Source organism: Grammomys surdaster, unplaced genomic scaffold, assembly GCF_004785775.1.
Source record: "Grammomys surdaster isolate TR1022 unplaced genomic scaffold, NIH_TR_1.0 126131, whole genome shotgun sequence".
NCBI lineage: Eukaryota > Metazoa > Chordata > Mammalia > Rodentia > Muridae > Grammomys > Grammomys surdaster.
The window spans coordinates 3,272,776-3,289,036 of record NW_021620939.1 but is presented as its reverse complement, the minus strand read 5'-3'; the positions used below and the strand labels follow the sequence as shown (position 1 = coordinate 3,289,036).

The 16,261-nt window shown below is 41.1% G+C and overlaps 1 protein-coding gene across 2 annotated transcripts in view; it reads right to left on the bottom strand.

Moving 5' to 3' along the window:
- The window catches only part of Cpne4 (copine 4), a 459,807-nt gene that overhangs the window by 24,520 nt on the left and 419,026 nt on the right, over positions 1-16,261 (bottom strand). For both annotated transcript variants that reach the window (XM_028756686.1, XM_028756687.1), the window contains exons 10-11: positions 16,100-16,159; positions 2,609-2,742 (exon numbers count right to left, since the gene is read on the bottom strand). In XM_028756686.1, the coding sequence (XP_028612519.1) occupies positions 2,609-2,742; positions 16,100-16,159 (194 nt within the window). The remainder of the gene's footprint in view (positions 1-2,608; positions 2,743-16,099; positions 16,160-16,261) is intronic.

Below are 16,261 nucleotides of genomic sequence, written 5' to 3'. Positions count from 1 at the left end.
CATATAAAACTCTTTCCTCCCTAGTAAAAACCCCACCTGCTTCAAACCTTTCTAGAAATCATTCCTGAAGAAGTCAGAGCTGAAACTCATTATCGTCACAGTCAATACTTCAAGGTCAAGTATTCCGGATATCACTTTGTATTAGTCAGGGTTCTCTAGAGGAACAGAACTTATAGAATTAATATCTATCTGTCTGTCTGTCTGTCTATCTATCTATTATCTATCTATCTATCCATCTATCTATCTATCTATCTATCTATCTATCTATCTATCAATCATCTATCTATCATCTATCATCTGTCTATCATCTATCTATCTATCTATCTATCTATCATCTATCTCTATGTCTATCTATCTATCTATCTATCTATCTATCTATCTACCTATTATCTGTCTATCATCTATCTCTATATCTATCTTGCTGTCAACCAGCAGAAGGCCCAAGAATTTGCTAGTTGCCCAGTTCTTGGGGCTGAATGACTCAGCTAGTTGTCAGTATTCACTGGAATTCTGAAGAAATAGGCTCTAAAAGTCGGTCTTCCTACTTCAAATGATTTAAATTAAGAAAAAAAATATCCCCCTCAAAGGTGTCCTCAGCTGCTTGGGTTTTAGTTACTTCCAAGCTGACAACCAAGAATGGCCATCACAGATTTCAGTGATTTAAAATGATTATTGAAGTATTCTTTAGGTGTGTAGCCAGAGCCATTGGAGAGTTTTGTGGGTGTTTATTGCTCATTGATTGCAAAGGGCCTGGCAATCCAATCTCTAATTGTCTTTATGCCGTATTGGGGTATTTTGCTGAGCAGATTGAATACAGAGATCTCAGCAGGCAGGAAACTGATGGGACCTTTCTTATAATCCATGCTGGAAGGTTCACAAGGGTGTGCCCTTTACTGTGCTATGGCAGAAACAGGTTTTTAGAGGTATTGGTTGTTACCAATAATGAACTCAGGAAGAAGAGAAATCATGATGTGTGCTGAAATTTCTCTACACCCAGAGCATAGAGATGCTTTGTTTATTTTCTTGGATTAAAAGGTCAGCTGCTTACAGCTCATTACTAACTAAGCTTGTTCACAATCACACCAGGGAGTCCTCTGAGATGTCAATGTTTGTATTTACATTGGTTCTACCTCAAAAAGCCTTAGGCAAACATCTGTGCTCCTTCCCTTTATCTGGTGACACAAGAGTGTGACAGCACAAATCCAGCTCACTGTAGTTTATGTTGATCATTTTTCTGGAAAAATATTGAGTGGCCAAACCTACTCCATCTTGGGACTGGCCTCCATCTTAGCAGAAAATACAACACTATGGTGGGAAAGGCCAATACTTATTATTAAGAAGAAATAAATAATAGTGATTGAATCTCAAGATCATTTCTGTAAACATGAGAGTACACACACACACACACTTTTCTGTCCACATAGATGTGCACTTGGGAAGACATATCTGCCTGTCAATGTTACCAGTAGCTTCCAAGATCAGTAAAACACAGAGATTTTGTACTCAATATGTAGAGCCTGAAAGATTGTGGTTCAAATACCATCTCTGCTTGTGGGGCAGTATACAAATGACTTATGTTTCCTATAGTTTTATTCCTTTAAAAATGATGGCTATCATATAAGATGTATAGAGTATAGAGAACTGATGTAGCAATATCCAATAAAACCATGCATCTAAACACCAGACATCTGAGAATCTCTTCAAGTTATAAAATCCAATTCATCAGGTTCGGATGCTGCTGGTTCATGGACAAACGATGAGGAACGAGGACACCAAGTCCACACAGTGAAACTTAGATTTGCTATCTATTGACTTCACAAACTTAATAAGAGCAGAACGCTGAGAGAGAGAGAGAGAGAGAAAGAGAGACAGAGAGAGAGAGACAGAGAGACAGAGAGAGACAGAGAGAGACAGAGAGAGAGACAGAGAGAGACAGAGAGAGACAGAGACAGAGATTTATTAGAGAGAGAGAGAGAGACAGAGACAGAGAGAGAGAGAGACAGAGAGACAGAGAGAGAGAGACAGAGAGAGAGAGAGAGAGACAGAGATTTATTAGAGAGAGAGAGAGACAGAGATTTATTAGAGAGAGAGAGAGAGAGACAGAGAGAGACAGAGAGAGAGAGAGAGAGACAGAGAGAGAGAGACAGAGATTTATTAGAGAGAGAGAGAGAGACAGAGAGAGACAGAGAGAGAGAGAGAGAGAGAGAGAGACAGAGACAGAGATTTATTAGAGAGAGAGACAGAGAGACAGACAGAGAGAGAGAGAGAGACAGAGATTTATTAGAGAGAGAGAGAGAGACAGAGAGAGACAGAGAGACAGAGAGAGAGAGAGAGACAGAGATTTATTAGAGAGAGAGAGAGAGAGAGAGAGAGAGAGAGAGAGAGAGAGAGAGAGGTTTATTGGCTCGCTGGAGCGAGTGCAGCACCAACTCAGTTTCTCTAGGTGCAGAGGATAAAATGTTTGGCACCAGGTTTTACCCTCTTCTTTCAAGAGCTTCTTCAAGAGGAGGTGCTGGAACTGATTGCTACCATTTGGCCATGAGTCAGCCAAGGGCCATAGGACCCCACATCAGAGACAAGACTACAGCTGATGCCTGAAGTCTCTTACCTGTCATAGTCTTGGCAAATCTCTCCCACAGCCACCAAGGCTTTTAGGTACTCATTGGGCTGGTAAGGGTGGATATAGTGCAGGGAACAGCTGTTCCTGGGATCTCCATTAGAGGCAGTGAAATCTATAGCTACCTGGAAGAGGGAAAGCATAAGAATAAATGCACTGTAGGAACCATGACCAACCTAGTGGGAGACATGGCCTTAGACAGAGAAGAATAAGAGTACATGACATAATTTTGGCTGATAGGAAAAGTAAGAGAAGTTAGTTCACTGAAAACCCAGTTATTAATTTGCCTGAAGTCAGTTTTGCTGTATTTCATAGACCCTGCTTCTTCCTGTCCAAATGGGACTTGAGATGGTATTCAGAAAGTCCAGTCACTATTGACCCATGTCACCCAGCATCAAGGCTAAGGACGGGGCATCTGTCTCCAATTTCACAATCCAGTAAGAAAAGGCTCTTATTATACTCCATGAGCAGAACACCTCCAACTATGAAGGATAGGCAAGAACCCTTATGGCCAAATTTTGTGTAGAGAATCCCGACTCCCAAAGAAAGCTGCTGTCTAATTTGTATGCTGATAGCTTAGAGTGGAGAAGGGTACAATGTGAAGTCTTGGGGAAAAGTAGAATATTCATGCTGCATCATATGCTTTCTGTTCACCTACACTACAATGTGCCCACTGGTTCCCTGACAGCAAGAAAGCTCTGTTTTTCCTCATATGATCCTGGCGATTATGAGATGGGAATCATTGTTTGTGTTATATTTAGAAAATTCTATTAAAACCAATGACTGGGATGCTCCTTGGACTTTCAAAGAAGTGGGGGGACATCTAGAAGGAAAAATGTGCTATAATTAAAGAGAATATGACTTTTTCTGATGTTATAGTCCTCTACCCAATCAAAATGAAAAGAACAATTTAACTGTAATTTATTTGCAAGTTGTTTTGATTTTTTCAAATGGAGCTACTTCCCTTCTTCCTTACCTCTTTACAGGACTTAGTTAAACAAAGTACAAAGTACAAAGATTTGATAAGGAAGATCATGGAAAGGAAACTTACCACCACATAGCATCCTGACTTTGAATAATCATGAAGAGAGAGGAACAACTTCTGTTAAAACTTTTCTCCATGCAGACTGTTCTATTGGCATGATTACTTTGTATGAAACTGTAAGGTAGAAATTGTTCTTCCTCTTTATTAATAGCCATGATGCCCAAAGATATTGAAGGACACATAATTATTGTATGGTGGGGCTGGGTTTAAAGCTACATACATATGCCTTCAAAGATAATGCCTCCTTATTATGTTGCTATTCACCTAAAAGAGCATTTCCAGGGCAAAACATACTGATATTTATAACATATTCCTAGTAAGTTTTTATTTCTTGTGTATCTGGCTATAGTTTCTTGAAGCAATATCTTTGCTAAAATAAAATTTATAGCATTTGCTCATATGTAAAAAAAAATCCATCAGTAGATGAACAGGTAAAGAAAATAAAGTGCATGTATACATGTATACAATGGAGTCTTTTTCCAGCCATAAAGAAGAATGAAATTACATTGCCTGCAGAAAAATGGATAGAACTGGAATCCTGTTCATCATGTAAAGCAAACTAATTCAGATGCAGAAAACAATATATTGCTTATTTCTCTTGTCTGTGGATCCTAGATTTTAGATGGCTAGATAGATTTACACACATTTATGATATAGAAATTGAAGTAGGGTTGTCTAACTCTGTGAAGGAAGATGACTACTGAGAGAGGAGAGAGAGGAAGTCTGTCCAGTGATTCTGTCAAAATACATGCTATGAGTAAATGAAAAGGTCTTTATGAATCCTATCACTATGTACAATAAATATATGACAATAATAAAACCCCCTAAAATCTCCCCCGCGACAATACTAACTAACCAGAGCTCCCAGGGTCTAAACAGCTAGCCTGGGAACACACATGGAGGGGTCATGGCTACAGCTGTATATGTAGTGGAGGATGGCCTTGTCAGTGGGAGAGAAGGTCCTTGGTCCTGTGAAGGCTGGATGCCCCAGTGTGGGGGAATTTGAAGGCAGAGAGGTTGGAGTAGGTGAATGGATGGGGGCACACCCTCATAGAAATAGGAGGAGGGAGGATGGGATAAGGACTTTCTGGGTGGGGTCGTGGAGAGTGGTGAAAAGGGATACCATCTGAAATGTAGATAAATAAATTATCCAATAATAAAACAAAACAAACAACAACAACCAAAAAAAAAAAAAAACAGATAATGGCACTGGCTGTCACAGTCAAGCATTTGAGACTTTTTGGCAGCAATTTAATATTTCCCATATTACTGGGATTCATTATAATTTTCAAGAACAAGGGACTGTGGAAGGGGCCCATGGAACTTTAAAACAGTATCTTCATAAAATACAAAAGGGGGAGGTATATCCCCATACACCACAAATTTATTTAAATCATGTTCTTTTTATTTTAAAATTTTTTTTTAAATTGGATGCCAAGGAACTTTCTGCTGAATGTCTATGGCAATCTACAACTAGGCATACTTTTGCATAGGTGAAAGAGAAGGATCCACTTACTGGCATGTGCCATGACCCTGATCAGGTATTTAATATGGGGAAGAGGGCATGTTTGTGTTTATTTCTACAGGATGCTGAAGGAGCATGGTGGCTGCCAGAGCAACAGATGAGACATGCTGATGCTGGAATAAAGAAATGATGCTGACCTGTGAGCTTGCTGAGTGCCCTGACAAGGGTGACTGGGAAGCTGTATTGGACATATGTTCCCTACCCACCTTTGCTTAACTATACCCCTGATGGGACAAGCTGCCTTGCCTCAAGTTTTTAGACCTTGTGGAACAGAGAATCAAAAAAAGAAGTTATAATGACTTTTGTATTTTTCTTAAATGTGACCAGTTATTTGGACTCAATCATGTACTGGTCTAGAAATCAATCCAATATTGGAAATAATAGTCTTCATTTGGAAGGCTGGTTCTGGACATTTTCAGAGTTGCATTTGAGAGTTAGCTACAGTTCTCTGTAAAGTTATGTTAGCAAGAGATAAAGTTGGGACAGGATCAAGATTTCAAACAAATGTTAGTACATGTGTTAAGGTTCTTTTAATTGTCAAGTTAAAATTATTTTTGTTTCTTCTACAGTATTTAACGTAAGTTGCATTGATTGTACACTTTCCAATCTCTAATATAGCAGTTCCCATTAAAAAATGGAGGATATGGCCAGGAGGCAGAGAGACTGTGAGGTAGGAAGAAGAATGTAGCTGTGACAATTCAGGGGAAGTGGTCTTGAACCAATTAGTCCTCTGTGACTAACTAGTTGAAGAGAGGGGGGAAGGAACAAGCGAAATATGTGTTGCAGATAGGTAGGAGTGGAGAAAGGCTTTACTGAAGATAGAAGAAGATGACCCCAAAGAGATCCTAATGCCTCTCTTTTTTGAGATGGGGTTCATCCTGAAAGTGAGACCCAATCTTCACAAAGAAAGTGAAGGCACTGCATAAAACTCCCTCCAACTGAGCACTAGGATGCAAGGTGGTGATACTTAAAACCTCCACGAATTTTGAGCAAGAGACAGGAAACACCCTGGAATTCACTCATGAGGCTCTGGTCATATGACTATGGTCAAAATATGTGTAGATAATTCTAGAAAAATGTTTTTATGAGGAACATCCAAGAGGTACTCAGAGTTTGAAGATGTTGGTACATACTGTTAGCTCCGGCACTTGGGAAGGCAAGCTAATTTGTGAAGGTTGCAAGGCAAGGTCATCCTGGGCTACAGGACAGTAGATGGCATTTATCATACCATGCTAGAGCCCTAGGCTAAGTAATTTTGGTTCAGAGACCCACCATTCTCAGCCATTTTCTCTCAAACAGATAAATTTTAGAGATGATAACATCTGTGGTGGTTTGAATACACTTAGCCTAGGGAGTGGCACAATTAGGAGGTGTGGCCTTGTTGAAGTAGGTGTGGCCTTGTTGGAGGAAGTGTGTCACTGTGGTTGCTGGCAATTAATTGAACCCCTATCCTCTGGTGCACTTAACTGCCTCAATTAAATGTCCTTCATAAGAGTTGCCTTGGCCGTGGAGTCTCTTCACAGCAATGGAAACCCTAACTAAGACAACACCTTACATATACAATTGGGCTTGGAAGGTAAATCAGAGGTAGGATGGCCAAGTATGATATCACTCCTTTCCTTTCTACTGAGAAAATGATTTTAAAACTGTGGGGAACCCACAGCTTGGTGTGATGATATATTGGTATCATTTCTGTACTTGGAAGACTGAGGCAGAAAGACTGTGAGTTCTGTAGGCTAACCTGGGATATACGGTGAAAGATTATCAAATTGAAACTAAAATCCAACCAAGCAACCAAGCAACCAACCAACTAACCAACCAACTATCCCTTTAGGAAATCTCATAGAGCATTCAGATGTATGGCTATTACCTAGATCATATAATAAATATGAAAAATTAAGTCACTGGGAAAGGTTGACATTTTTAAAATGATGCTGGAGATTGAATCAGTCTCATGGCTGCTAAGTTACCCTCTTCTGTTCATGATACCCTTATCTCAGTACTTCCCACAACTGAAGGCTTCTTATCTCTGCCTCCTGATACATACATACGTTGACAATCCATGTCAGGACTTCATTTCCCAACTGAAAATCCTGAAATGTCAAGAGCATTAAGTGACAGCAAACACATCTTGAGGGCTTGATATGAAACTAGGAGAAAAATCTGTAAGAAAAGCAGCAGCCAAGGGAGCAGGGGCACCTGCCGTTCTTCCCGAGAAAGGCTGGATGTTCTAGGTATACAACTGCCAATGGCTGGCATCTCAGCCTGGCTGTATCGTCTAGATGGGTGTCATGATATGCTGAGAAGTATTGTATATACCACATCTGGATGAGCAGATACAGATTTGTTTGTTTAGTAACAATACATTTAAAACTGCTCTTAAACACATCTTAGAGCTGAAATTGGGGTGTAGCAAAAGATGAGCCTATATTGTAAATGCTAAAGAATTCTGTTAGGCCATATCATCGTCGGGCTTGGGAGAGCCTTATCATCATCATCATCATCATCATCATCATCATCATCATCATTATAAAATAAACTAGAGTGGAACAGAGATGGTACTGAGAAGGGGATTATTGCTAGACATTCAGGGTGGGAACTCAATAGGATCTGGGGACATGTTCAATGTGGAATTGGATGTCTATTAGGAGAAGAAAGAAGCAGATTTCTTTGGGGCCAGAGGAGGGTTATAGTCCTGATGGAGAACAGAGAAATATGAAGGCCAGACTGAGAGGGTTAAAACTGGCCTACTTGGATTTGGTGGCCTGTAGCCAGCCTTTGGGGTTTCTTTATTTCCTACAGGATTAGATCCTCTATCTATCTATGTCCATCAGAGGGGATGTCCCAGCTTAGGAGGTTCTGGGAAAAGCTTTAAAATAGTAACTGGTAAGAGTGATATAAAGCAATGAGCTGGATCACTATTCTCTGCAGTTGCCATAAACATATTTCCGCATGTGCCTACACAGCAATGGATGGTCTTCAGCACATAGCAGCTATCTTTTTCTCCTTCTGCCAAATGACAGTTTCTCAAGTATCCCTCTGGAAGCTGGGGATGAAATACCCACCTTCAGGAGGTGGCCTTCCACCAGGAGTTCTGTGTTCTTTAAAGTTAGCCATGGTGGAAAGAGAATGCAATGAGAGACTAGGTTTATTTTAGAAAGCTACAAGGGCAGCGGGGGAGTGGACGATGGGATTACGTTGAGAAACAAAAGAAAAAAAAAAGGACTGAAAACACTAGTCCATAGCAGTGGCTCCAGACATTGGATTCCTAAGTGCCAAGCAAGCTAGCAGAACCACCGAGTTTTCATTTTCTGATGGGAAACATTTATGAAAACCAACCTGGTCTTTTAGTGAGTGCTCCAGCCATGTCAGCGGGCAGCAGAGAGCAGGCTCCTGGGAAGCAGCTATGTTTTGAAGATGTGTGGAGTGGCTCTGCAAAACCAGGCTAAGAAAGCAGGCCAGGCATGTGCCCTAAAGAAAGCAGGCCAGGCGCTCCCTGGATGCTGTCTCTGGCGCATGGAGCTGCTTCTGGGAAAGGGCTAGGTGTGAACAATGAATGTCTTTGACACTTCTAGTTTTTACACCAAACAATCCTAACTGGCCATTAGGGGGACTCTGTTGGATACAAGCCACTGGGAAGCAGAATCTAGGGAGTTGCTAGATCTCTTGCTACCTGGAACTCAAATGTATACTGTCACATCCTGAGGCAGCCACACAATTTGGACTTAGGTAATAAGCCTGAGAAGAGATATTGACTTTGGGCATTTTTTAAGTGATAAGCTAAACTCTTGTTCTCAATTCCCACAAAATTCTGTGAAGTGATCATGAAATAAAAAAATAAATTCCTATTTCCCTGAGACCACTTGGTCCATTTCCTGGAAATGATAAAACATTTGCCTCCTCAGCCCACTGTACCCTGGCTATGTGTAGGTGTTCAACACGCAGAGATCACTCTTCTATCTCAGAGTCCATCAGGTGTCTAAACTAGAGATTTAGAAACTTAAGCCAGGATATGCAGTAGCTATAGGGCATGCTAAATGTACTAGAGTAAGAAAAGATTTCTTGAGAGGATCTTGAATAGATAACTCAGATTTTAGATTTGATGGTCAGGGTGAGAGAACCCACATTCAACTTTATGTGTATAATACCATATTACTAAACACCATAAAATCAGAGGGAAGTGGAAAATATCACCTTTAAATTTTTATAACTACAAATCATGAGTAGCCATGCAAAAAATATTAATAAAAGTTATTGCTCAGGATTCTATATCTTAGGAAGTAATCTTATTTTACTTTCTAGTTGCTTTATATAATGTTTTCCCCATCCATTTTGTGCTGCTATAGCAGAATACTGTAGACTGGGTCATTTACAGATAATAGAGATGGAACTGGTTCATAGTTGTAGAGGCTGGAGTAGCCAAGCCTGCCTCTGTTGCCTGCTGAGAAGACTGAAACACCAAAGACAGGTTTATTGCTGGAATCTCTCTAGGAGTATTCTATTGCTACTTTTCATTGTGGAAGACAGGAAAGAATGTATAAGAGAGAACACAGATATAATCCTTTTTATAATTCATAATAGAACTACATTATATTATAATTCACCAAGAGAGTAAAACCCTCACGACCTATAAACCTCCAGAAAGATCCTATCTCTCACTTCCCAATTTTGTTACTTTGGGGATTCAAAACATGCTTCATGGGGACACACCCAAACTAGAGTTATGCATATGCATATATATATATATATATATATATATATAATGTATAATGTATAATATATGTATGTGTATGTGCATGTGTATATGTGTATACATGTAAATATATATGTATATGCATATATATATATATATATATATATATATATATATATATATACATGCATACACATTATATATACCACACATAGAAGCATGCTATGGTGAAATCTATTACATAGCTGTACTCACATAGTCACTCTGATTTTCTTTATACTCAGTTCTATCACAGACATGGCTCTATGTGATTACCTTGCCCTTGAAATTATAATTTAGAGTGGCTTCATCATAGTCCATTTAGATGAAGCACTGTAATTTACACAGTTGTTGTTTTACTGTTGGACATTTAAGCTGTAGAAGTTCCTATCTGTGAAAAATCTATGCTACAATTAACATTTCTTTGCATCTATAAAAGTCATAGCTTTCAAAGGAAGCCTTTAATTCTTCCACTATCTCCTTTCCAGACATCTTAAAGCATTTATCTCTTCCGCATTGTCTATAATTACATTTTGTCTATGAAGTTCTAGTATCTGGCTTTATTTTTAGCTGCAGAGCCATGTGTCAAGCCATGTGCCTCTCTCTGTCATCTGTTTCACCTCTATTCACCTCCTCCAAGACTGCAACACCACAGTTGATCTCAGTTCTTGTGTCTCCAGGATTCTCATGAGGTATACATTGAAGCTCATCCTGAGGGATGCTCTGAATTTTCCATGGTTATGTGCAAAACCAGGTACACATTTTCTACTGGGATAATCTGGGTCATGAATCAGGATCTCAGATGTCCTGGTGACCAAAAAGAAATAATTGACCGAGGCTCCTCTTAACATCATATGTTTTGTACTGTGATGCTGGGGACTGAACCCAGGGCTTTGCACATTTTAGGTAACTACTCAGCTCTGAGCTATACCATGGCTCCATTGAGCACCTTTTGTCTTGGTTCACTCCTCTGCTTATTCCCTGATTCTAGACTAACACTCCCCCTCTCCCTCAAATCGTCATCCTCCCTTCCTCTCTTGCTTTCTCTTTATTGCTATGTTCTTGAGTTCATACCTGTGATGCTTGTCTTGTTGCCTCTTGCACAGTAACACAGGGTCTCATTTATCTTATCTGCTGAAACTGTTCTTTTGAAGATGATGTGCGCCTGCTTGTTAATATCTCCCAGCCCATGTTTATTCGCTTTCCTTCTTTTCTTTAACACTCGAGATTGTTGCCTTGGTCTCATAACTTTCTCCTCCTGATCATCCATTGACCATCTGGTCATTTGAGATTCTGGACTTCCATTGCTGTCTCTTCTCTTGCCCATGGAGGTCTTCTATGACTTCTTGTCATTGGGTGCCTTGTCTTTCTGTATTCTTTTCTTTCTCCCTTGCCCCCAGATGGAGATACATGCAGTTCCACCTGTTTCTTGGGACCAAGTTGCCATCCACTGGGATACTCAAATATACTTTCAACATTCCCCAAGCGAATCTATCCTTTTATTTATAGCCCTTGTGACTTGCATTTCTCTATGAACAACACTGCCATGCTTTGCTGTGCCCTTCCCCCAGCCTTGAGCAGGCCTGAGAGATGAGACCTTGTTTACCACAATAGACCAAACAATAGGACTCTGGAGGCATTGCCTGCCTTGGCATTGCCTGCCTTGGTGCCTCCTTGGCTGTTTGTAGCCTGGTACACAAGCTGAGAAGAAAAGACTGCCTGCTGAGCTTGCTTTGACATCTCGGGCCCTGCAATTAAGTATGGATTCCTCTCACCTCCAGCAGGATGGTTTCCGCTCACCCCTAGCCTCACCCCCAGCTGGCTAAAGCAAGAAGGAACTCTGGGGGTGGGGGTGGGTTATCCCCTTTAAATTGAAAGTTGAACATTAAAGCACAGAGCCTCGATCAGAAACCTTTGTCCTGGCTTCCCGCCCTCCTGTCCCTTCTTCCATTCCCAGCTTCTCTTTCAGGTGAACCCGGTCGACTGTGGCCAATGGCCCACAACACTTTGCCAAACAGGCAGCAAGTCCAAGTAATCCTAGACTCATTTGCTTTCAGAATCTCTTCTTTGTATCCCACGCCCAGGCTCATTGCTTTCTTTCCTTTCCACACGCTCTTTCTCTTGATGCCACATTAGATTCCCTTCTTGTCCCGTCCACTGGGTCTGCTGCAATGACTCTTACTGTTTGGCCTGTTGCCTCTGCTTTCACCTCATGCTTCAGTCTCCACACTCTTCACTACCATCACTTTCTTTTGATAGATAGGGCTTGGCAAACACCTCCTGATTTCCTCCACTAAAGCACATGCCTACTGCTTCCAATCCAGTTCTTGGTCCACTTGAGGATCCTCTTATGTACAGTAATATCTCAACACTCATGTCATCTTAACCTCTGACCCAAAGGTACCTCTCAACACACCCCTAAACACATCAGCTATTCATATTAACACAAGTAAGCTTCCAGCATTTATCATTTGTATTTATGTACATAAATACATAGCCCGTGGGGGCGTTTTGCAAACCAAATCCCTAGAACTTTGTCAATCCATCTAAAAATCCACCTGAACTGTTTTTCCTAGATAGTTTGGAGTTAAATAAAAGTATTTCAAGCAATCTGGTGTTGGGAGTGATCTCCCCATCTTTAACTCTCTTATTTTGAAGCAGAAGCCCTATGGAAGACACAAAGGCACAATTTCTATCCCTGAATCCCATGTGAGATACTGAGAGTCTCTCTAAGAGAGACGCAGAAGAGGTAACTGTGGAGAGTTTAATAAAGGGACAGACCACAAATATTTGGAAAAGCTTATATGAAATCAATCACAGAGGGTAGAAAGAACTGTTTCTAGAGCTCAACCAGAAGAGTATATGAAGGACAGGGCATATGGTAGGAACGGTGACCTTCTATGGAGCAACAAGGTCACCGTGGTTCACACCTAGAAAGCTGAAATCTAGAAGAACATTGGGTTTCCTGTTTGATCTCAGATTGATCCCCATCAATGGACATACCCAAGCAACAGCTCCAAGCAGGAGGACCTGACTAGTGCAGGTGCTTGGGGCTCAGGCACGGGTAGGGAAGGAAGTGTAGGCCTATGGGATGAAACGGAGAACATCTAGAACTTGGTGTCACCTCTGACTCCTGAGTATCACTCTTTAGGACCCAAGTTTCTTGTGCCTAAAGCTACCTGTCTTGCTCAGCAGCCGTGTGCCATATCATGAACCAGTGAGAATCTTTGCCTCTGGGTGGTGCACAGGTCTAATTGCTTTCTTCCTCCTTTTCTTTTCTCTGCCATCTCCACACCAGGGAGGCTCCTCCCCCCATGTCTCCTCTCTCTGCTACTCATTTTCATGCTGTAATAAAGTTACTGGGTGGTACATAAGCACTAGTAGGCAGAATTAAATCACACACTATTTTTAATTAACTGTACTACAGCTTAAAATTTGCATAACATTGTACTATGTAAGCAGTAAGAACTTCATAATGAGAAAGCTGGTTTCATTCTGGAAGCAAATACCATTGGTGTGAGTGACTGGTGCATTTTCTTGGACAGAGCATCCAAAATTCTTATTCTCCTTTGAGAGAGGTCTCCAGTAGGCAGGACTGTGTGATGGAACTCTCAATGGCCCCGCCCTTTCTCAGCATTATCTTACACTCTTCTTCTCATTTGTTGCTCCTGACTGTGATTCCCCACTCACATCCCTCACAAGGCTATTATCAGTTGTCACTAGAGGAGATGAGGGTGGGGGATAATCACGGAGGGAGCTAGGACTTGAGGTGCTGCTGGTGACAAACAGTGAGGTAGCCTCTACTCAGCTGGGGAGGGTTAATAAGAAGAGAAAATTGAGAAAGACAGAGCAGGAAAGGCAACCTTTCAAAGTCAAGCAGCTACAGGCTTATTCAAGTGTGTATACTTTATAAGCCAACTGGTGGAAGGTCACACATTCAGAAGAACTGGGTAGCACAAATTGGATTTTATGGGGAATTGCAGCGGGACACTCATAGTTGAATGGTAAGAGAAATGGGTTGAATCTGGAGGGAACTGAGGAAGGAGGGTAAATATAATCAAAACACGTTGTATAAAATTCTCAAAGAACTAACAAAATTGGTCAGGATGTGGTCTGGAAATGCTGTGGGGTGGCTGATGTTCTTCAGCACAGCTCCAAGGGCAAAGAAAGCCTGTGAAGGTTGACTAAAGAGTTGTTCGGAGTTTAGGATCTACAGAATCCAAAACAAACTGAAATCAATAGAGCTTTCCCTTGAAAACCTTTAAATAGCTTCTTGACATCATTCCTTTGCCTAATATCTTGGGAAACTATTTCAGTAGCTCTCCTTGGAAAACTTTTTGCTTCACTACTGCCCTGTAGATAGACCTGGACCAGCAATAAGTGTGCCACACAGGTAGTGTTGGATGGGTGTGCCCACAGGATATGTACTGGTTGCCTTCTTTATGTACCTGTGTGTATGTAGGAGGGCAGGTGGCTCCATCACTGTAGAATCCTAGACTGTAAAGCAGTGATGGACTCCTGTAAATATTCAAAAGTAAGTGAGCAATGCTGAGTTTAGGCAGAACATAGGCTGACTTTCTGACATTAGAACAGAAACAAGTTATCTTAGTGTTCGAATGCCGTAAAGAGACACCATGACCACAGGAACTCATAAAGGAAAACATTTAGTTGGGATTGGCTTATAGTTCAGAGATTTAGTCCATTATCATCATGGTACATAGCATGGCAACATGCAGCAGACATGGTGCTGGCAAAGGATCCCAGAATTCTATATCTGGATCAGCAGACATAGGAAGAAAGAGTAACTTTGGTCCCTCACTTGAATTTCTGAAATCTCAAAGCCCATCCCTAGTGACAAACTTCCACCAACAAGCCACCCATACTCCAACCAGGACTCATGTCCTAACCTTTTCTAATAATGCCACTTCCTATGAGACTATGGGGGCCATTTTCATTCAAATCACCACATGTCGTTTGCTAAGGAGACACTGGCCCATTAAATGTCCATTTATCTTGATTCCCCTTTCTAGTCCTGAGAGCAGCATTATCCTGGTTCTGGGAACACATGGATTTTGTCAATTGTGTTGGACTCAAACAAATACAAAATCTAAACTCATTTTCCATGTTTTTCTCACATTGTTGATTTGGTAGAGAGAACTAAAGAGAGCTGAGCTTCACAAGTACAGTTCTGCAAGATGAGAGGTAAGCACTGTGCAAATTCCATCTCTTCCGTATTATAATCTACAGTTCTCTCCTGGGGTTTCACCACACATTTGGTTATCTGGGTATATTCTTTCTGAAAGTTATATCTGCCTATATCTCAGAACATTTTGAATACTGACTGAGCGAACACAAGTTTCCCCAGGGCAGATGGATACAATTTTGTGTGCGTGCACATGTGTATTCCATGGCAATCATGTAGAGGTTAGAGGCCCACTTGCCTGTGATAGTTTTCCACAGTGTGAGTCCTTGGGATTAACCTTAAGTTGTCAGACTTTTGGCAATTTCCATTACTTACAGAGTCATCTCACAGTCTCCTTCATTGGAACTTCAAAAGACAAGCCATCTCATCCAAACACACATTGGTAGTGTCCAAATCTCACAAAACTGAGGTGTTGAGAGTTGAGATAATCCTTCACTCACCTGCTAAGACTAGATACCCACTCTCTCTTGACCAGATTTAACATCGTTCTCTAGTTTTTGAGATTCCCTTCTTATTCACTACCTGAGAAAGCTTGTGGAGAGCTTTCCCTTGGTACTGAGCATTGGATATGACATTGGTGCCTGTGTTCTGGTTACATGAGCACAACCAAGGCCTCTGTCTGAGCTCAGTGGAATAGAACAATGTGGCTCACTTCCTTTTCATCCTTCTTGCTCAGCCATGGGATCTAGAAATCCATAGCCTGACTTGTACCTCATGTTGCATGTAGTTACTTAAAAAAGGGAGAGATCCAATGAAGGCTTTCTAAACCCTCTGAGGCTGAGGAACAAAGATCATACTCACCAGAAGGAGATGGAATATGGACTCATTTAAGAAACAGGGCTCCAAACAATATTTCAGCAATAGTACTTAAAAGCTTGTTCAAGATTTTTAAGATTTCTTGTACCTGCATGTCCACAAATCCAACGCCATTCCCACCCCTCATTGCTCGAAGAAGGATAAACACAGAAACAGCTTACTGTAAACTGGATTTGACAGCCACCCATGATGTAGTCCAAGAAGGAATGCATCTTGTGGATCTGCATGAGAGAGGGCCTGGATTAATAACAATATAATCTGCTTTCCCTGCAGACTGAAGAGATAGGCTGCTAAGCCAAGGCAAAGGGTAGAAAGAGATCTGT